General features: G+C 40.7%; 2 protein-coding genes across 10 annotated transcripts; one reads left to right on the top strand and one right to left on the bottom strand.

Moving 5' to 3' along the window:
* Positions 1-1,864: 1,864 nt before the first annotated feature.
* Positions 1,865-2,415, bottom strand: LOC108289389 (40S ribosomal protein S24-like). The gene has a single exon (XM_037731463.1). It carries the CDS (start codon positions 2,365-2,367, stop codon positions 1,972-1,974), a length of 396 nt encoding a protein of 131 aa, XP_037587391.1. The 5' UTR covers positions 2,368-2,415; the 3' UTR covers positions 1,865-1,971.
* A 3,743-nt stretch (positions 2,416-6,158) lies between these two features.
* On the top strand, positions 6,159-21,362 carry TCEANC (transcription elongation factor A N-terminal and central domain containing). Of its 9 annotated transcripts, none has more exons than XR_005196901.1 (5): positions 6,159-6,260; positions 8,260-8,344; positions 19,260-19,409; positions 20,941-21,068; positions 21,191-21,362. XR_005196901.1 is itself a non-coding variant. In XM_017508815.2 (3 exons), exon 3 carries the CDS (start codon positions 15,408-15,410, stop codon positions 16,455-16,457), a length of 1,050 nt encoding a protein of 349 aa, XP_017364304.1. In that variant the 5' UTR covers positions 6,167-6,260; positions 8,260-8,344; positions 15,400-15,407; the 3' UTR covers positions 16,458-16,486. The 9 variants fall into 9 exon arrangements, 4 of the variants coding, with proteins under 4 accessions (XP_017364304.1, XP_037587390.1, XP_017364305.1 ...); XR_001819139.2 differs by having other exon boundaries at positions 6,161-6,260; positions 20,978-21,068; XR_005196902.1 differs by lacking the exon at positions 20,941-21,068 and having other exon boundaries at positions 6,166-6,260; positions 21,191-21,361.
* Positions 21,363-21,472: the final 110 nt, after the last annotated feature.

Raw genomic sequence — 21,472 nt, forward strand, 5'->3', positions numbered from 1 at the left:
ATAAGATTTATAGGTGGCTCATTTTGTTCTTATGATAGAAAAAATATCACAATAGCCTTTTGGAACTAAATTCTCTTGGGTTACATCCGGGATGAATCTGCAGTGTTCCAGTGGTTTTTAGAAATGAACGAACTTTTGGGAGGCCAAGGAGGGTGGATTACTTGAGATCAGGAGTTTGAGACCAGCCTAACCAATATGGTGAAATCCCATCTCTACTAAAAATACAAAAATTAGCTGGGCATGGTGGCGCACGCCTGTAGTCCCAGCTACTCAGGAGGCTGAGGCAGGATATCGCTTGAACCCGGGAGGCAGAGGTTGCAGTGAGCCAAGACCACACCACTGCACTCCAGCCTGGGTGTCGCAGTGAGACTCCACCTCAACAAACAAACAAAAAACAAATGAACTACAAGAAAAAAGGCCCTACTGGTCTTAACACTTCTTGGCCCTACTGGTCTTAACACTGAAGCCTTAGTCCAAACCACATGCCTTGATAAATTTAGTAATGGGCTCTGAAGACACATTTCTCCAAAGATACCCAAAGGGCCAATAAGTACATGGTAAAAAGCTCAACATCATTAGTCATCAAGGAAATGCAACAATGACAAAAATACAATGGAAAATGCAGGGAAATGGAAGTCAAATTTTCAAAATCTATGTGATCAGTGGGTAAGTATAAAGCTAAAAGCTATTTTCTGTTTGTAACAAATCAGAAATACCGAGTTTACTTTTTAATAGCTTAATCTCAGTTATTACACCAATAGCTCTCTTTCTGCACATCCTTAAAAGTCTTTTAGAATCTGGTTACAGGCCTGGACATGGTGGCTTATGCCTGGAATCCCAGCACTTTGGGAGACCGAGGTGGGCAGACTGCTTGAGTCTAGGAGTTCAAGACCAGTCTGGACAACATGGTAAAGCCCCATCTGCACAAAAACTACACAGATTAGCTGGGCCTGGTGGCTTGTGCCTGTAGTCCAAGCTACTTGGGAGGTTGAAGTGGGAGGGTCGCTTGAGCCCAAGAAGTCGAAGCTGTAGTGAGCCATGATCATGCCACTATACTCTAGCCTGGACAACAGAGTGAGACCCTGCCTCAAAAAAAAATCTGATTATAAAAATAAAATGTTCTTTGATAAAATTTGGAAAATGCAGGCACTACATGAGGAAAAAAATAAAGTAATCCATAAAACAACTCTGTTACAGCCTATAGTGTTATTGTGGAGTAAGGCTGTCTAGGATCAAATACTGGCTACTTAATTTCTTTTCACTTTAGGTTCTAACTGTAAATTGTAATGCAATATAATGTGAGAGGGCCATACATACCACTAACAATAAGGCAGCTTAGGCAAAGCTTGTCAGGAAACTTATAGGCAGAGAAGCAAAACCACACATTCAATTCCCACATTTCTCATCATTGTCCCATAGAGTAACACATTTTAATCAGGTGCAAGTGGACTCAAGGAAAGTTCACCAGCTGAGGCCACATGCCCTGTTCCAATTCATGTATATTTATATAGGCACAAGCCACCAGGCCCAGCTAATCTGTGTAGTTTTTGTTCAGATGGGGTTTTACCATGTTGCCCAGACTGGTCTTGAACTCCTAAGCTCAAGCAGTCTGCCCACCTCTGCCTCCCAAAGGAGGTCACACACCAAGGCTGCTATGAGTGAGTTTTCCAATAGGCTAATTCAGACCTGCTAAACCAGCTTCTTGCTCAGGTTCCAAAAAAGGGGAGAGAATGAGTTCCTGGGCCCTCTAAGTTTATCTTGCCTCATGTATCAATTGAGAGAAAAAGTTATTATATAAGAATGTATGGCTCAGTTTAGTTGTCTAAAGAATCAATGCATTTAGTTAACACTTTTTTTTTTTTTTCACATGAAAGTTTTTAGTTTATTAAGCTTCTCGTGAAAAATCCACAACGGCCATAGACAACATCATTGCAGCACCTTTACTCCTTCGGCTGTGATCCAATCTCCAGCTCACTTCTTTTTGCCAGCGCCGACATTGGCCTTTGCAGTCCCCCTGACTTTCTTCATTCTGTTCTTGCGTTCCTTTCGTTGCTTTCTTGAGGTCTTTTTCTTCTCATACAGGCCATGTCTTGCAAGTCTATGTTTGGGTTCATTTTTCTTTGCATAATACAGGGAATCATAAATCATGCCAAAGCCAGTTGTCTTGCCACCACCAAAATGAGTTCTAAATCCAAATACAAAGATGACATCCGGTGTGGTCTTGTACATTTTGGCTAGTTTTTCCCGAATTTCTGTCTTAGGCACTGTTGCCTTCCCGGGGTGAAGGACATCAATGACCATTTGTTTCCTCTGAAGCAGTCGGTTGGTCATGAACTTTCTAGTGCGGATAGTTACTGTGTCGTTCATGATGGCGGCCTATCCTTACACAGCCGGGGAGGAAAAGAGCTTTTTTTTTTTTTTTTGAGATGGTGTCTTGCTCAATCACCCAGTTAGAGTGCACTGGTACAACCATAGCTCACTGCAGCCTCAATTTCCTGGGCTCAATCTAGCCTCCTACCTCTCAGCCTCCTGAACAGCTGGGACCACAGACATGCACCAACATGGCTAGCTAATTTTTTAAAATTATTTTTTGTCTTGCTATGTTGCCTGGGATGGTCTCAACCTCCTGGCCTCATGCAATCCTCCCACCTTGGCCTCCCAAGAGCTGGGATTACAAGTGGGAGCCACCACACCTGGCCTAGTTTACAATATTAAGAATATTTTAAATCAGTAGCTCTTGGGGGGTGAAAATTGGGGGTGAAGTTAAAGATAGCATCAGAATAACTTCAGGCAACATTTTTCAGTCTTGGATGCCCACTGGGAACACCCAAAGAGCTACAAAATATACTGATGCCAGTCCTGACCCAAGAGATTCTGGCTTCATTGGCCTGAGGTACAGCCTAGTCATTGGGATTTTCAGAAGTTCACCAGGTGATTCTAATATGTAGCAAAGGTTGCAAGGCACTGACCTACGAAGGTCCACCTACAATGGCTAAAATCAAAAGGACTGACAATCCAGCTCCTGGTGAGGATGTGAAGCAACTAGAACTCTTATACATTGATGATTGTAATGTCAATTGGACCAACCTCTCTGAAAAATTGTTTGGCAGTGTCAGCCAAAACTAATATACACCTACCCTATGGCCCCAACATTTTATTTCTGGGTATATACTCAAGAGAAATAAGGGCTTCTGTTCACCAAAAGACATGGGTAAAAATGTTCACACCAGCTTTATTTGTAGTAGTCCACAACTGAACACAACCTAAATGTTTATCAACAGTAAAATGGGTACATTGTGGTAGATGCAAACAATCCAGTACTACACAGAATTAAAAGTCACAACATGGGTGAATTCCATAGACATATGGAGTGAAAGGAGTTAGATACAATAATCCATGGAGATACAGGTCAAATAGAGGTTGCCCATGGTAGTGGCAGGAGCACAACGGTGCCTGTTAGGAGAAATGTTTTCTATCTTGATCTGGGTAATGATCAGCTAAGCATATATTATAATTTTATCAAGCTGTAATTTTAAGATTGGTGTGCTTTACTGTATGGTTATTATTCAATTTAAAAATACAACTCAAGCATTTGTTTACAGCCATTATATATAAAAGGCTATATACCAATGAAGGTATACCAATCAAGGAAGTTCTTACGGAATTTTTTAAAGTGAAGAATTTTTAAGCTGGGGGAAAATATTCTTAAACCAGAAGTGCAGTCTCCCTCTATACCTTACTCCCATCCTGCTCAGCTTGGAGAAAGTCTGGCCAATGTGTTTGACAAATGCTCCCCAGGTACTTCTATTTCTCCCACCCCTGGTGGTGAATCACTGGTTTAAGCAATCTGTGGCCCACCAGCCAGGCACTGCCTGACCTGTGGAACTAGCTCTTCTGGGAGCCTCTGGAGATTTTCCCTGGAGATACCATGTTCACTGCTTCTCTGTCATATCACTTGTGTAAGTCTGAGAAATATGTTGCAGAACTTAAACATAAGGATTCTGTTTCTATAATGTATGCCTTTTTGTTCTATTTCCTAATTTTCTGTAACTCCTGAGATTTCAAGGGAACTGTTCATTATTTTAATCTCATGCCTTACGTACTGTGACTTATAAGAACATCCCCAGTTAAGCCCAGTGTCTAGTCCTGGTGTTTTATCAGGAAATGAACACTAGCCAGCACCTTAGAATCCAGAAAGAGGCAGTTTCTCTGACCTCATTCCATGGAAAACATCTGTAACTGTTCTCTCAGCAATGTGTAACATTAGCCTCTGGAGAAGAACCATAAAGCATTTTGCCTCTCTACCTTGGGAATTTGCAGGAAAGGGCCGTCTGCATGAGCTCAGAATGTCTATTAATATATTACCACTCAGAGACTTAATAAGGATTGAAAAGGGGCTTCCACTGCACTAAGGGAAATTTGTCAAGAGAATTCCAGAGTATTGAAGAAGCTGAAAGATGATTTTAAAACAAAAGCCTGAAAACTATGCATGACAAATTATCATAGAAGTGAGTACTTTTATAGGTATTCCATTTTTACATTGTCCAAAAGAACCAACTTTTCAGAAACCTCTTTAGAATCCGTTGGCAGTCCTATTGTAGATTCATTCCAGATGAACTCAGCCAGAACTTTCTGTAGCAATAAACATGTTCTCTATCTGTGCTATCCAATATGGTACCCACTAGCCACAGGTGGCTATTGAGAACTTGACATTTAGCTACTGCAACTGAGGAACTGAATTTTAAATTTTATCTAAATAGCCACATGTGGCTACTGTAATAGAGAAGGCAAGACTACACAGTAATTATAGCTTGCCTCTTAGTTGAAATAATGGTTTTATAATTCACACCAGATAAAAGCCTAGGTTGTTTTTTATTTTAGACTTTTGACTAATTTCTTTTATTCAGTATAGAGTTCATGAGAAATTGGTTATAATATGCCTCAAAGCTCCAATAACAATTTCTGTAGTAACTTCTAGTTTCAAAACTGACTCCTTCAGGTTGAGTCTTTCATAATTTGAGTGTAATTGTTTTGACAAATATCAGATATTGTAAGAATTGGATGTTACAAATCTGATCACAAAGAATTTTTCCTACGTCACTGTCTAAATCTAGAGATGGTTGGTCTGGGAGTCAATAGTCCTTTGGATTTTTAAATCAGTGTTTACAAAGTGGAGCAAGAGTACTCATAAAATGAACCAAAAAAGTAACGAGAAGAGAAATACCATTAAAGCATGTTTAATTAAATAAGCGGGAGGCTATTGGCCTGAGGCTGATTTTCTAAGCAATGAATTGCAATTTACAGCAAGAAAAAAGCAACCCCTGACAGCTCTCAGCTGCTCGGCTCTCACAGCTGGGCATTGGTGCTCTGTGGAACATAAATAATTTCACAGAACACCATCAGACGTTGCCACTCTCTGACCGATGGATCAAGACAAAAACAAGACTCTTTTGTAATCATGTGGGAATGCTGAAAAAAAAATAAACATTGTCCAAACAACAAAAATGACCAAACATCTCCTATCCCAGTTAATGAGTCACTGGTCTTGTCTCCCCGCCTTTTAGGTAAGATTTATTATGATACTTAATCATACAATCGCCCTGCTTCCTGCCAGCACCCAGTCCAGAGTATTGGATTGGATATGCTGCTTCCCTGAACCTTTTCCCAAATTACCTTAATGTAAGGAATCAGCAAAGGAGGCTATCACATTCGTTCAACCATCACTGTGCTTTTGGCCCTTTGCAGACAAAGAATGAGAATGTGCACAGGTGAGAAGTCCAGGATGCACATGACCACTCAATTAACATTTACTATTTTCATATCAACCGATGCATTCTAGGATGGTATAAACACTTTTGAATTAATCACTGCGTTAAATAGATTCACATTTATGCCTACAGCTATGTCAACATCTAGCTGAGCACTGTCTTGACTGTCCTGAGTAGAAGCAAAAAGGATAAGTTGTAAAGTACGTCAACAAACTGCTGCAAAAAACGTAAGTGCAGTTTCTTTCTCGCCGGCCGGGGGAGGGGCCATAGCTCCGCCTCCAGGAAGCCGCGGGAGCGCAGTCACACGGCCTCCGCCGATCGCTCTACGCAAGCGCCATTTCTCTAGCGCGCAGGCGCCGGATCCCAGGACCACGTGCGCTGGCCTGGAGGCTTGGATTGGCTGGGCCTTTCTGTCCTCCCTGCTCGGGTGATCGGAAGTTCTCCGTGGACGCGGGGCGGCTGAAGGCTCCGGAACTGCGCCTGCGCTTTTCAGTGAGTCGCACTTGGGGTTTGCTAGGGCCTTTGTCTCGCAAAAGGGTGAGCCTTTGTTCGCAGCGTACACCCACCCCGGCTTGCAGCGGCTTTCTGGTGCGCCCTGGGCGGCTTAAGCCCAAAGGCGCTTGCACCCTCGTCCCTTCCTGTCTGACAGCCGAGGTCGCCAGGGTGGGCTGAACCCTCGGGACCGTCGCTGCTTGTGTGCTGGGTGCCGGGCCGTCATCCCGAGATGGTTAGCGGCCGGCTTTGCAGGCTGCTTGCCCCCACCCACCGGAACTCGAACCCGGGCTAGACCGGGCGGTTGTCCTGGTCCCTTCCCTCGCTGTACCTTTACTAGGGGGTTACCTTTAAGGGAAAGGACCCTAGCGCAGTGCTTAGTGGCTGTTCAGTAACCGCGACACCGCTGCCAATATTTGGCATCGTTAGGGCTGGGCTCCCTGTGAAGCTGGAAGCTGTGTGTTAGGACTACAAAGTTACAATTTCTCTTTAGGCTTTGAAGAGATGTAAATATCTGAACAGATCTAGGTTATTATTGACTTGTTACCAGTTTCTGGGAACATTGTTTCCAGAACTTTCCTCTCGTTTTTCTCAGGGTTTAAGCCATTATTGTGCAGATGTGTGAACCTTGCTTACTATATTAGCTAATCTTTACAAGCTTTTATATGTATCCAATCTGATATTTCATGCCTACTCTTCTTGGCACTGTATAAACTTTTGGTATAGGTATGCATCTAAGCATTATCCATTATAACATCAGTTCTAGAACTATGGTGTCCAATAATGATAACCATTAGTTACACAAGGCTTGAACACTTGAAATCTGGCTAGTCTGAATTGAGATGTGCTGTAAGTGTAAGACACAGTGAATTTGGAGAGTTAGCATGAAAAAAATGTAAAATACTTCAATTTGGTCATATTCACATGTTGAAATGACAGTATTCTGGATATACTGTGTTAAATGTGTAATTTCACCTATTTTTATTTTTTAACGTGACAACTAGAAAATTTTAAATCATGTTTGTGGTTTGCATGTCATATTTATGTTGCATAGCACTGATCTAGAAAAGGGTCAACAAACTGGCCTGCAGCCAAATCCAGCCTGCCTGTTTTTGTAAACAAGTCAACTGGAACAAGATCGTGCTCATCCATTTATGTTATTTTCTGTATCTGCTGTTTCTGCTACAAGAGCAGCAGAGTTGAGTAGTCCAGAGAGATTATATGGCCTACAAAGCCCAAAATATGTACCTTCTGATCTTTAACAGAAAAAATGTGCTGACCCCCCTGCTCTAGAACAATGCCTGGTTTGATATTTTTAAGCCTTTTAGTTGTAGACCCACATCCTATTATTCACGCTTACTGTGTGACAGGTATAGTTCAAAGCATTTAACAAGCCTTTCATTTAATTCTCATTAATCATAGGATGTTGGATTTCTCCCATTTCATAGATCAGGAAATTGAGACACAGAATGGTAAGAAACTTATCCAACTTGCTTAGCACCCCTCACTTCTGGGAACTGGACCTGCTTGACCTTCCTTATGCAAATATTTTAACCCTTCAAACCCACTTGATTAGCCCACAGTGGTCACCATGGTTTTTTTTTTTTTTTTTTTTTTCTAGAATTGAGATGGGCTTGAGCTCCTATGGAAGAGACAGAGGGGCATTGGGCTTAGGTGCAGTGAGTACAGGCAAGCTGGTGTGTAATGAAAAGAAATGAAGCTCACAAGCAGAGAGGAGAGAGAGCATCCTGAATGCTCATCGCTCATTTAACAACAACAAAAATGTGTTAAGTAATAGTAAGTACTGGCTGGGTGTTTGCTAGATGTGTACAGGTAAATAAAACATGTGGATCTTCTCTTGTGGTCTTGTGGGGAAGGCAGTAAAAATGTTTTTTAAATTTGATAAACACCATGAAGAAAACAACATGCAAATTATTTACTGTTTTTAAGAGGTTTTCTCACCGGTAAGATGAAAATAAGCTATTTATTTGTATTTCAGGAGTATTGTAAGGATTGAGATGACAGGAGTGTGTATGGCCCGGAGAATTCCTGAATAAATATATGTTGCCTTCGACTGTGAAGAGGTAAGTGAGGGAGTATCAGGAATTGTGTAGGTTATGACACTTAAAATATTACAGTTGTAATTTGTAGAGAACGTTGTCAGCCGCATTGTACACAGTAGGTGTTTGTGACCTTTTCTGACTTAATGGGACTCATCTAGAAAAAGCTGAAGTCAGAGAGTTGTCTGCATTCAGTCCAGGAGCAGGACCAGAGTTGTCTTTGGGGCTGATGGCAGCCTAACTGGGAGGTCCTGCTGGGGTGTGGAGGAGGGTTGTTTGCCTGTGAGTGGTTTAAATCAGAGTCACCCTGGAGAGCTGAGCCAATATGCAGGCCCTATCCTCAGAGATTCTAATTTATCCTCTCTGGAGTGAGGCCCTGCCATTGTTTATTTTTGTTTTTTGTTGTTTAATTTCCCCAGGTGATTCTAATAAGCATTCGGGGTTGAGAACCACCAATGGTGAGAGATAAGCCAGGCTCAGGATGCTGCTTGAGCAAAGGCCCAGAGCTGTGCCTATCAGTGGTTGAGAGTAGTCAAGGGGGAGGCCAGCTAGGGTTCTTTTTGCTACCTGGCAGAGGAGCTTGGGCTCCATCCTGAAAGCAAGGGGGAACCTCTGAAGGGCTTTAAGCAGAAAGATGAGGGAATATCTTGCTGAGATCTGTACTAGAGGATGATCATTCTAACAAAGTGCCAGACTAACAGTTGGGCCTTGTGAGGGCCAGAGATAGAATGAAGGCAGTGATGAAGCAAATTGTAGCTGTCCAGATGATGGAGAGCCCAGATACGGTTTGGTACCATCCTGTGTGTGTTTCCTCTAGCAACCAGTGTCTGTCTGTGTTGAAATACCACGTGTGTTGTAACTGGCCAGTTTCTTGTCAGTATTCCTTCCGCTAGGCTATCAGCTCCTTCAAGGCAGAGACTATCTCTTTAGGCTCAGCATCTAGCACATACTCAATCCCTAATATATATTTATTGAATGAACTATGTAGAACTAAGCTGGACATATGCCTTGCTTTGTCTTTTTATGACAGTTGTCAGAATTTTAACCCTCCTAGGATAAATTATGTCTACATTATTGTCCCACAGAGGACTAGAAAGTTTGACTGGATTTAAATGCTGTTAAAAATGTGGAGGGGGATGGAAAACAATATAGTGGATCCTCAAAAAATTAAAAACAGAATTACCATATGATCCAGTAATTCCATTTCTGGATGTATACTCAAAAGAATTGAAAGCAGGGTCTCAAAGGGAGATTGGTATACCAGTGCTCACAGCAGTGTTATTCACAATAGCCAAAAGACAGAAGCAACCCAAGCATCCATCAACATTTGAATGGATAAACAAAATGTATATACAGACAATGGAATACTATTTAGTCTTAAAAAAGAAGGAAGTTCTGACACACGCTACAACATGGATGAACCTTGAGGACATTATGCTAAGTGAAATAAGCCAGTCACAAGAAGAGAAATAACTGTATCATTCCACTCATATGAGGTACCTAGAGTAGTCTCATACATAGAGACAGAAAGTTGAATGGTGATTTCCAGGGGCTGGTGGGAGGGAAGAATGAGGAGTTGTTTAAGAGGTGCAGAGTTTCAGTTTCAGAGGATGAAAAGACTGCTGGATGTAAGCATCTTGATGGCAGGGACTGTGTCTTTTCGAAAATCCACGGACTCTGTTTTATAGTACTTGATGTTAAATAATCACCACTGAACGTAAACAGGTTAAGAACACTGAAGTGATTACAGAAGGAATTCTACAATCTTCCCAGATACCATCTGACAAGTGACATAAAGCATAATGACCTTTAGTAATTCTACTTATATGAAATAACTTTAGGGAAATGAGAGATGTGGAGACTGCATATGTAAGAATTTTCTTCAAACTTAGGAGAAACTGGAAGCCCTCAAATAGGAGTATGGTTAAAAACTATCACATACTCCTAGGATGATCCAATAATATAACCATTTAAAAATTGTATTTTTAAAGAATAATGACTTGGAAAATAGTCATATAGTGAGGTGAAAAAAATCAAGATTTAAAGCTATATAAAAGATTAAACAGAGTTATATAATCCAGCAGATCCAAGATAAATGAAAACATATGTCTATGTAAAAACTTGTACACAGGCTGGGCATGGTGGCACATGCCTGTAATCCCAGCACTTTGGGAGGCCGAGGTGGTTGTATCACCTGAGGTTAGGAGTTCGAGACCAGCCTGGCCAACATGATGAAACCCCATCTCTACTAAAAATACAAAAAGTAGCTGGGTTCGGTGGCACACGCCTGTAATCCCAGCTACTCAGGAGTCTGAGGCACGAGAATCACTTGAACCCAGGAGTCAGAGGTTGCAGTGAGCCTCTGTACTCCAGCCTGGGTGACGGAGCGAGACTCCATCTAAAAAAAAAAAACCACTTGTACACAAATGTTCATAACAGTATTATTCATAATAACCAAAAATGGGAAATAATCAAAATGTTCATCAACTGATGAATGGATAAATAAAATGTGATTCATCCACACAACAGAATATTATTTGGCCATGACAAGGAGTGAAGTACTGATACATGCTACAGCATGGATGAACCTTGAAAGCATTATGCTGAGTGGAAGAAGCCAGATACAAAAGACCGCATATTGTTGATTTTATTTACATGAAATGTCCAGACAGCAAATCTATAGAGACAGAAAAAAGATTAGTTGTTGACTTGGTGGAGTGGGACAGAAAGGCAGTGGGGTAAAAGAGGTGGAGTAGCTGATAGCGCACAGGGTTTTTCTTGGGGGGTGGTGGCACAAATCTTCTAAAGTTGATTTTTTTGTGGTGATGGGTTACACAACTGTGAATATACTAAAAAACACGGAATTGTACACTTCAGGTGAATTGTATGGCATGGGAATTACATCTGAATAAAGGTGTTACTTAAAAATAGAATCTGATCCAAATTTTATTTAAGAATTACATGTGAAAAGACTAAAGAGATACACAAAATTTTTAAGAGGGGCATTTTCTGAATGGTAAGATTTTAGGTAATTTTCATTTGTTCTTTTACTCTTTTCTGTATTTTCTGAGATGAGCGTGTATTGTTTTCATAATCAGAAAAGTTATTGGTCTAATATGATTTCCTGATAAACTGTATACATTTAAGATATCCCTACTGAAAAATGATATGAGTGATGGATCAATCACCTTCTACCCACCTTCCCTCTGAAATGAGAATATTGTCTCTTAAGAGTGGCCATATCACCTGTGGCTTTGCATTCAGATAAGCATTCATAATTTCCTCAGAAATCGATCACTGCATCTCAAACAGGTGCATCTCTCCTCAAACTTTATCCAAAAATATCAATAGTTAAGTCCTTAAATAACTTGGTTATCTAAGAGTTAAATCTTAGATAACCAAGATTCTGAGTCCTGCATTTTTAACCACCAGAGGGAGCAAGACTATAGAAAGCCTCTGGCAGTCATTTTTGTTTTGTTTTAAAGTTTGTTTCACAGAGGGCCATCAATTCAGGATCTTATGTAATTTTCCTAATGTAAACCCATACTTAAAAAATAATTCTTTTTCCCTTTTTAAAATTCCAGTTTTAAAGACTGCAAACATTAAAAGAGTTCTTCCTAAGAATCAAAAGCTTAATAAAGAGCAGGCAAGACAGCACAGAAAAATAAAAAATATTCATACTCTCTACTGCCGATATTTCTCTCCGAATTGTCTGCTTCAGATCTTGAAGTCACGCAGTTGTGTCACAGTCATAAAGTTTCAAGCTGTTCAATATACTTGAGCCCTTCCCTACTTGTTGAAACGTTTCTTAACAAAGAAGAAACATTCAATGTTCCTGCATTCTGTATGCATTACTACTGAGGACATCAGGATGGAGGTTTGCTAGGCATTGAGAAAGATGGTTAATAAGAGATGGGCCTACAGTGCCCGAAAGGAAGTTAAGCAATTTTTGACTCAGGTCAGAATTTCTCAACTGAAGGTCTGAGTTTCAGGGTGATTCTGGAAGGGAATTGTGTCTTCGGGGTTTCAGTGCGGGTAAAAGCAATTGGTCTTACCAGCAAAACGAGTAAATCTATAGATGTTAATGTGTTTATGTATAAACAACCAAAAAGCTCGTAATTTTATATGTTCTATGTTCTTTTATTGATCTCTTCATATTTATTTAAAAATGTTTATTTGTGATAAAATATACAAAACATAAAATTTACTATCTTAAGGCTTTTTTTGGGGGGGGGGGAGTCTCGCTCTGTCGCCAGGCTGGAGTGCAGTGGAGTGATCTCGGCTCACTGCAGCCTCCGCCTCCTGGCTTCAAGAGATTCTCCTGCCTCAGCCTCCTGAGTAGCTGGGACTACAGGTGCATGCCACCACGCCCAGCTAATTTTGTATTTTTAGTAGAGATGGGGTTTCACCATGTTGGCCAGGATGGTCTTGATCTCTTGACCTTTTGATCCACCTGCCTCAGCCTCCTAAAGTGCCGGGATTATAGGCACGAGCCACCGCACCTGGCCTGTCTTAAGCCTTTTTAAGTGTGCAGTTCAGTAGTGTTAAGTACATTTATCATTCCAGAGGGAAGGTGAGTAGAAAGTGATTGATCCATCACTCATACCACTTTTCAGTAGGGATGTCTTAAATGTATACAGTTTATCATGAAATCATATTAAATCAGTAACTTTTCTGATTATGAAAACAATACATGCTCATCACAGAAAAAAGTAAAAGAACAAATGAAAATTACCTAAAATCTTACCATTCAGAAAATGCCCCTCTTAAAAATTTTGTGTATCTCTTTAGTCTTTTCACATGTAATTCTTAAATAAAATTTGGATCAGATTCTATTCTTAAATAACACCTTTATTCAGATGTAATTCCCATGCCATACAATTCACCTGAAGTGTACAATTCAGTGTCTTTTAGTATATTGACAGTTGTGTAACCCATCACCACCAATAAGTCAACTTTAGAAAATGTATTTGTACCACCACCCCACCTCAAGAAAAACCCTGTATTTTATCATCTGCTCCTCCTCCTTCACCACACTGCCCTTCTTTCCCATTCCACCAAGTCAACAACTAATCTTTTTTCTGTCTCTATAGATTTGCCTGTTCTGGACATTTCGTGTAAATAAAATCATACAATTTATGGTCTTTTGTGTCTGATTTCTTCTGCTCAGCATAATGTTTTCAAGGTTCATCCATGTTGCAACCTGTATCAATACTTCATTCTTTTCCATAGCAGAACAATATTCTGTTATGTGGATGGATCACATTTTATTTATCCATTCATCAGTTGATGGACATTTCGATTATTTCCCACTTGCGGCTCTTATGAATAATGTTGCTATGAACATTGGTGTAGAAGTTTTTGTGTGGACCTATGTTTTCATTTCTCTTGGTTCTGCTGGGTCATATGATAACTGTAGTTTCATATGTAGTTTCATTATGTAGTTTCACATCTTGATTTTTTTCACCTAACTTTATGACTGTTTTTCTCTGTCATTAAATATTATCTAAATACATGATTTTTAAATGGTTATGTTATTGTATCATCCTGGGAGTATGCCATATTTTTAACCATTCTCTTGTTTGAGGGCCTTCCAATTTCTCCGAAGTTAGAAGAAAATTCTTACATATACAGTCTCCATGTCTCTCATTTCCTTAAATTTATGGAAGTAGGATTACTAAAAGGTCATTGTGTTTTATTTCACTTGTCAGATCGTAACTGGGAAGATTGTATGAATTCTCTCTGTAATCACTTCAGTGTTCTTAGCCTGTGTATGTTCAGTGGTGATTATTTAGTATCAAGTGCTATAAAACAGAGCCCATAGATTTTTGAAAAGACACAGTCCCTGCTGTCAAGATGCGTATGTTTACATTTAGACCAGACAGATAAATATAGATCCAAGGGCATTATATAGACAAGATTATGTACATCATGTGGAGGGAAAAAATAGACTGCTTAGATAAAGTAAACATTTGCCTGCCTAGGATGAGATTCACACAGACATAATGATTGAGCAACTTTTTACACTTAAAAGTTTTTTAAAAATTAACAAAACCAAAATGTAGGAATCAGTAAGTCTAAAGTCATAAATCACCTGGATCCTTGAGTATGAAGCTTTCCCTTGTTCAGAAGACTCCTAAGGCAGCACAGTGTAGCCTGTTGGCTTTTGGGACCTGCAGCCCTAGCTCTGGCTGCTTTTCAACCTGTGCTATCTCACAGTTTCCTTAGATTGCTTGAGACATTAGCAAACCTTTTCTGTCCTGTTTCTTACTCTTTTATATTCAGAAGAATGCCACTTTAAAGATTATGAAATGACGCCTGGCACAGTGGCTCACACCTGTAATCCCAGCACTTGGGGAGGCTGAGGTAATCGCATCATAAGGTCAAGAGATCGAGACCATCCTGGCCAACATGGTGAAACCCCATCTCTACCAAAAACACAAAATTAGCTGGGCGTCGTGGCGCGTACCTGTAGTCCCAGCTACTTGGGAGGCTGAGGCAGGAGAATTGCTTGAACCCAGGAGGCGGAGGTTGCAGTGAGCCAAGATCGTGCCATTGCACTCCAGCCTTGGTAACAAGAGTGAAACTCCGTCTAAAAAAAAAAAAAAGATTATGAAATGAGCAAGTAGTTCAGTTATGTAGCTGACTCTGGGGGAAAAACAGTCTAGCACTGTTCAGCATTGCCATATTGATGCTGACACTGGCATGATTTCATCTCCAGCATGACCACCAGATTACACCCAAATGGAATGACTAATATAGAAAGATCATTGATTTGTAAAATTGGAGGTGGAAAAGCTATGGCAGATCCTCCAGCAAGCCTCTTAAGCAGATGTTATATAGAGGCTTTGCAATACTGTTTTTTTGTTTGTTTTTTCACTGGTAGGAATTAAACTCTTGAAAGTAAACCATACCACATTAAAGATTCCATTTTCTAGCATGTCACATACATTTGTATTACATGACTCCTTCAGCAAACATTGCCTAGGTAACTGACGGAAAGTGCTATTTTAATATCCAGAAGCTGTAGCTAGCAAAGACAAACTTAAGAAAATTGAAACCTCTTTTTTGCTTTGCAGTTTTAAAGATGTCTGACAAGAACCAGATAGGTGCCAGAGCTTCCCTTATTGAGCAACTGATGTCTGAAAGGAAGTTTGAGGATCTTGGCAACCACCTTACTGAGCTAGAAACAATTTATGTGACTAAGGAGCATCTCCAGGAGACAAATGTGGTCAGAGTTGTGTACAGAGTCCTCAAAAACTGCCCCTCTGTGGCTTTGAAAAAGAAAGCCAAGTGTTTGCTATCGAAGTGGAAAGCTGTTTATAAAGAGACTCACTTCAAAGCAAGGGACAGCCCTAAATTACTTCCTGTGAGGGGTAATAAAGAAGAAAATTCAGGACTTTCTCACCCAAGTCACGATGAGACACTGGGCATCTGCAGCTCGAATTCTCTATCTTCCCAAGACGTTGCGAAACCTAGTGAAATGATTGTGCCTGAAAATGGAGCCATTCAATTGAAACCTAAGGAAGAGTATTTTGAGGATGGTGACCCTGAATCCACTGGGAAGAGATCAAGTGAGTTGCTGGACCCAACACCCATGAGAACTAAATGCATAGAGCTTCTTTACTCAGCTTTAACTACTTCTTCCACAGATCAACCCAAAGCCGATTTGTGGCAAAACTTTGCAAGAGAAATTGAAGAGCATGTTTTTACCCTTTATTCAATGAACATCAGAAAATATAAAACTTGCATCAGAAGCAAAGTTGCCAATTTGCAGAACCCCAAAAATTCTCACTTAAAACAAAACTTGTTCTCTGGGACCATGTCTCCACAAGAATTTGCTGAAATGACTGTCATGGAGATGGCCAACAAGGAACTGAAGCAGTTGAGAGCCTCCTACACAGAATCTTGTATCCAGGAACATTACCTTCCCCAAGTGATTGATGGCACACAGACAAATAAAATAAAATGCAGACATTGTGAGAAATACAATTGCAAAGTCACTGCAATTGCCAGAGGAGCACTTTTCCTTCCCACCTGGGTGCGGAATTCAAATGCAGATGAACAAATGATGACTTATGTAATTTGCAATGAATGTGGGGAGCAGTGGTACCATAGCAACTGGGTGTGCTTGTAACTGTAAATCAGTGTTCTCTTAACAAATAACCCAAGTGATACCTTTTATTTGTACAACCCTTTTGTGCTTTTAAAAAATCTTATACACACTAATCTCCAAAACAGAAGGAGGAGGAAAGAAAGTCATTAGCTGAAGCTCACATCATCATCCCTAAAAGTTACAGTTTGGGGAGAGGGAGTAGATCACTATTTATATTGTGCCTTATGGCCATTTAGTACCTTACCGTCCTCAGAGTATGGTTGAGAGCAGCTTAGCATAAACTGGGAGCCTGTGGAAAATGCATTCCCAGGCCCCACACTATTGAATCCGAATCTGCATTTTAGCAGCATCCCCAGGCAACTTTCTAGGACAGGATAGTTGGAGAAGTGCTGCTTTAGTAACAGGCTTGTGGCTCTCAGCAGTGGCTGCATATTAAAATCATCTGGGAAGCTTTGAAAACCCACTGGTGCTGAGATCCCACCCGAGAGCAATTCAGTTGGAACCTATGAGATAGGACCCAGGCATCAACATTTCTTTTTTAATTCCTCAAGTTATTTTAAGATGCAGTCAGAGTAGAGAACTACTGAGAAATAGGCTCTCATTTGATCGTTTTTACAGCTCTAAGACGAGAGTGTTAATTCCAGGCACCTCACAAATGAGGAAACAGGTCCACAGAGGTGCGGTGACTTGCCCAGTGACACAACCATAAATAGTCCAATTCAGACAGATCCCAGATTTTCTTCCTCCAGACTCACTGAGACTGGCTCAATATTGACTTCTGAGAAATGTATTCCTGGAGGTTGGGGACGAAGTGACTAACATTGGGTGACTAGATCTTCATTCTTTTTTTTTTAAGGATTTAAGAGATTTAATGGAAAATTCCTTATAAACAAAAAAAAAGTCTTAAAAAATACATCTGCATATCTCTTACAATTACCCTTTGTGATCAAATGAGTTACGTTTTTTTCTATATTCAAGTCTATAATTTTAAAAAATCCAGTTTGCTAATGATTTTTGAAAAGTTTATCAGGAATATCATCTTTTCTAGTCAGAGTAACAGTTTAATCAAAATGTCTCTCGTTTCTTTGTACATCTTCATTCCTTTCCCCCTGTCTTTTCTCATTTACAGGTCTCCCATCAACTACAAAAGTCACCCCAAGGCTGGGCACAGTGGCTCACACCTGTAATCCTAGCACTTTGGGAGGCCAAGGCAGGTGGATCACAAGGTCAGGATTTTGAGACTAGCCTGGCCAATATGGTGAAACCCCATCTCTACTAAAAACACAAAAATTAGCCAAGTGTGGTGATGCATGCCCATAATCCCAGCTACTTAGGAGGCTGAGGCAAGGCTAATTGCTTGAACCTGGGAGGCAGAGGTTGCAGTAGCCAAGATCATGCCATTGCACTCTGGCCTGGGCAACAAGAGCAAAACTCTGTCTCAAAAAAAACAAAGTCACCCCGGAACTCAACCCACATCATGTTCTCAAGAACAAGTGTCCTTGAGATGGACATTAATGGTCATTAATCTGTTAGAGGCAGTCCATCACCTTAGCCTTTGAATGTAGTAACAGACATCTAATAAATGAAGAGGAAATTACTTCTTTGAGGCCTTTGCAAATAGTGTTTAACTAGTTTATATAATTATTTGAATACAGCAAGCCTTCTATGTGATTATGGCTGATTTTTTTCCTTAAAAAAATCATAGAATGTTCATCGTTGTATAGTTTTAGAAAGTTTACTTTGGCGGTCTCTACAAACCTACACATTTTCACTTTTTCACCAGTTCTTTTCTCAACTCTATTAACTTCCTTTGTTGGCGCTCTGAAGGCCTAACTGCATGTACGCTTTACCTGCCTGACAAAATTCTCCAAAACGTGCATAAAACTAAACTACGTTTCTATTTGCAAATGATTTGGAAGAGTCGGCTCAGTGCCATCAAGTGTGAAATCTATTTTGATACACTTTCTCCCCATGTCTTCCCCGGGCTGCTTTTTGTGATGCAACATATTTAGTCCTTAACTTGCAAGGTCATCTAGCACTTAAAGTTTCACAAAGTGTGGTTTCATATGACTTGGAATAATCTGAAAAAGTATTCAGTGGTTACAAAAGAGAACAGCACATAAAAACCAAATTTGATTAATTCAAGTCAGCATTTGTGTTTTGCTTTCGGGGTTTGTGTGTATGTGTGTAGTTTTTATTTATATTGGAATTTGGTAAACTAAATGTTCAGACAAATAGAAATACTTGAAATGGAAATTTCCTTACTCTCCAAGATACAAAAATCTGCATGGTCTTCCTTATTTCATCTTTATTAGTTTTGCAACTCAAGGTAGGAAAATAGGAATCTGTGTGTTTTTCTTTTGGTGAACGAGACAGCATTACCTTTTCTGCCTATAGATAATTATTTCACATCTTATGTCCTTTCCCCCAAGAAAAGGGTTTTCTTCAAAATTGCCTGCAGGGTAAAGATTTGTTGTTGTTGTTTTTTTTTTTTTTAATTTTTTAGACAAGTTCTCTGTCACCCAGGCTGGAGTGAATGGTGCCATCTCAGCTCACTGCAGCCTCAACCTCCTGGGCTCAAGCAATCCTCCAACCTCAGCATCCCCAATCCCTTGAGTAGCTGGGACTGCAGGCACATGCCACCACCCCCAGCTAATTTTTGTATTTTTTGTAGAGACAGGATTTCGCCATGTTGCCAGACTGGTCTCAAACTCCTGGGCTCGAGTCATCCTCCCAAAGTGCTCAGCCTCCCAAAGTGCTGGGATTACAGGCATGAGTTACCGTGCCTGGCTAAGACTCTTTAATTTAAAATCACTTTTACAGAAACAGCAAATGGAAGGCCCAGGCACAGTAAAGTGCCTGATACAGTCAAGTTCCAGCAAGAGTCCACGGCAGCTAAGTCACAGTGAGCAAGGGGAACAAGGATGAGAGATGCAGTCAAAGAGGCCATCATGAGGGCTCTTGTTGGCCATGGTAAGGATTTGGGGGGTTCTTAAAGCATGACGGGAAACCACTGAAGTTGGGCAGTTTGTGGTAATGCAATTTGAACACCCTTTAGGAAGAATCACTCTGGCTGTTATGTTGAATTAGATGGGGAAGGAAGCAAGGATGCATGCAGGGAAAACAGGCGACCGTTGCAGTGGTGCAAATACCACATAACTAGCTTCAAGCAAGAGTACACAGAGACTGGGCTCCCTGAATCCTTATAGCAAGCAAAGTCCTTGACAACTTTGCAAATGGATGTTTCATAAAATACACTAAATCCCAAATTCCGTACCCATGGCCCATAAATAAACAATATGCAGTGTGGAAACTCACACTGGACAAGTATCTCCTATACCCTGGTTGCCATGGTTACTGGGAGTCCCTGCTTAAGGCATAAACACCAGTTGTCATACCTGAATGTAGGAGCGCTCTCTTGACTCTTGATGGGTTTTCCCACATCACTCTCCTTTGTCTGTGTTACTTTTTTGAGATAAAAAGTTGGATACAATTGCAGCTCTGTCTCTTCCCTGAGCACTTCCTGTGATGAGAGGCTCCTTTCATTCGCCACTACCATTTCTAAATACCAGTCAGGAAGCCTGCAGCTGGCAGTGCCCCACTGCTCTGGCAAGGGCTGGCCCTTCGTCTTCTGGGTCAGATTGCTTTGTTATTTATAACTTCCCAGTAAATGTGAAATATTTTACTAAAGTCGTTATTTTTGTATCTCTCAGAGATATTTACTGTAAGTAGCTAGATGATAGAAGGCATCTTCTTGCTTTCAGAAGAGCCCCACAATCAGAAGGGAGACCAGATGACAACTCCATATAGTCCTATTTGCATTATTACTTAAAACTGGGATTTCCAGCCAGAAGCGGTGGCTCACAACTGTAATCCCAACACTTTGGGGGTCCAAGGCGGGAGGACCGCTTGAACCGAGGAGTTGGAGACCAGTCTGAACTCCCTCTCTACAAAAAATATAAAAATTAAGCCAGGCATGGTGGTGTCCACCTGTAATCTCAGCTACCCAGGAGGCTGAGGTGGAAGGATCACTTGAGCCCAGGAGGTCAAGGCTGCAGTGAGCCATGATCGTGCCACTGCACTCCAGCCTGGGCGACAGAGACAGACCCCATCTAAAAAAATAGGTTTCCACAAATGTTACCATGCATCGTCAGAAATGCGCTGTGTTCATGATTGTATATTGCTTTGCATTTTGCTAGGTTCTGGGGGCAAAGAGATGATTAAGACACCATCCCAGGCCTCAAGCCCCACAAAATGCAGGGGAAGTGCCATGCTATGTAGCCAGCAATCATTTTACCTTTTAAGAGCTCTGAGGGAGACACCCACTGGAAAAGGGTGCAGAGGACTCCAGAGGATCAACTAACCCAGTGTGGGAGGGTCAGGGAAAGCTTCATAGAGGCCATGACCCTTAGGGCAAATCTTGAGGGGAAGATGGCCAGGCAGAGGAAATGGGAAAGTCTGTTCCAGCACCATATTTGCTAGATTCTTGGCATTTTTTGTACAGCATCTCCTTTAATCTTCACAACTACCCTGCCACACAGCATTTTAGAGGTGAAGAAACTGAGTCGGATAGAGATTAAGTTACTTGCCCAAGAGTACACCGAGACAAAGCCAGGACTAAATCATAACAAAGTGAGTAGGTTTTGTTTGTTTGTTTTGTATGTCAGATTGCTTCCAGAAATAACAGCAGGCTTCCCAGTAATTCCAGTCTGGTGCTGCTATTTTATAATTGTGGTTTGTTCTTTCAATGACAGGAGCATGTGATGTATGGATACCACCTTAGCCCAGTACTGTGCACTCCTCCTGATGATGGAGAGATTGGGAGGGACCACCTGGCTAGGATTGCTGGCTCTCCTGACACCTTACTGTGGCATCCATGTGGTTTATCCGGTTTTCTGAAAAGTGAGTAATTTTTAAAATACTGAAATTTGAAAGTATAAGAACATGTAGCTTTTTAAGGAACATTTACATGTTTATATATTTTTGTGAATTTTAAGACTATAAATATATAAATGCAGTCTCAAATATCATTTCCT

The sequence above is a fragment of the Cebus imitator genome, unplaced genomic scaffold (genome assembly GCF_001604975.1).
Source record: "Cebus imitator isolate Cc_AM_T3 unplaced genomic scaffold, Cebus_imitator-1.0 Scaffold401, whole genome shotgun sequence".
Classification (NCBI taxonomy): Eukaryota; Metazoa; Chordata; class Mammalia; order Primates; family Cebidae; genus Cebus; species Cebus imitator.

Coding starts and splice junctions, on each gene's coding strand:
- LOC108289389 (XM_037731463.1), bottom strand. CDS start 2,367: ATGAACGACACAGTAACTATCCGCACTAGAAAGTTCATGACCAACCGA.
- TCEANC (XM_017508815.2), top strand. CDS start 15,408: ATGTCTGACAAGAACCAGATAGGTGCCAGAGCTTCCCTTATTGAGCAA.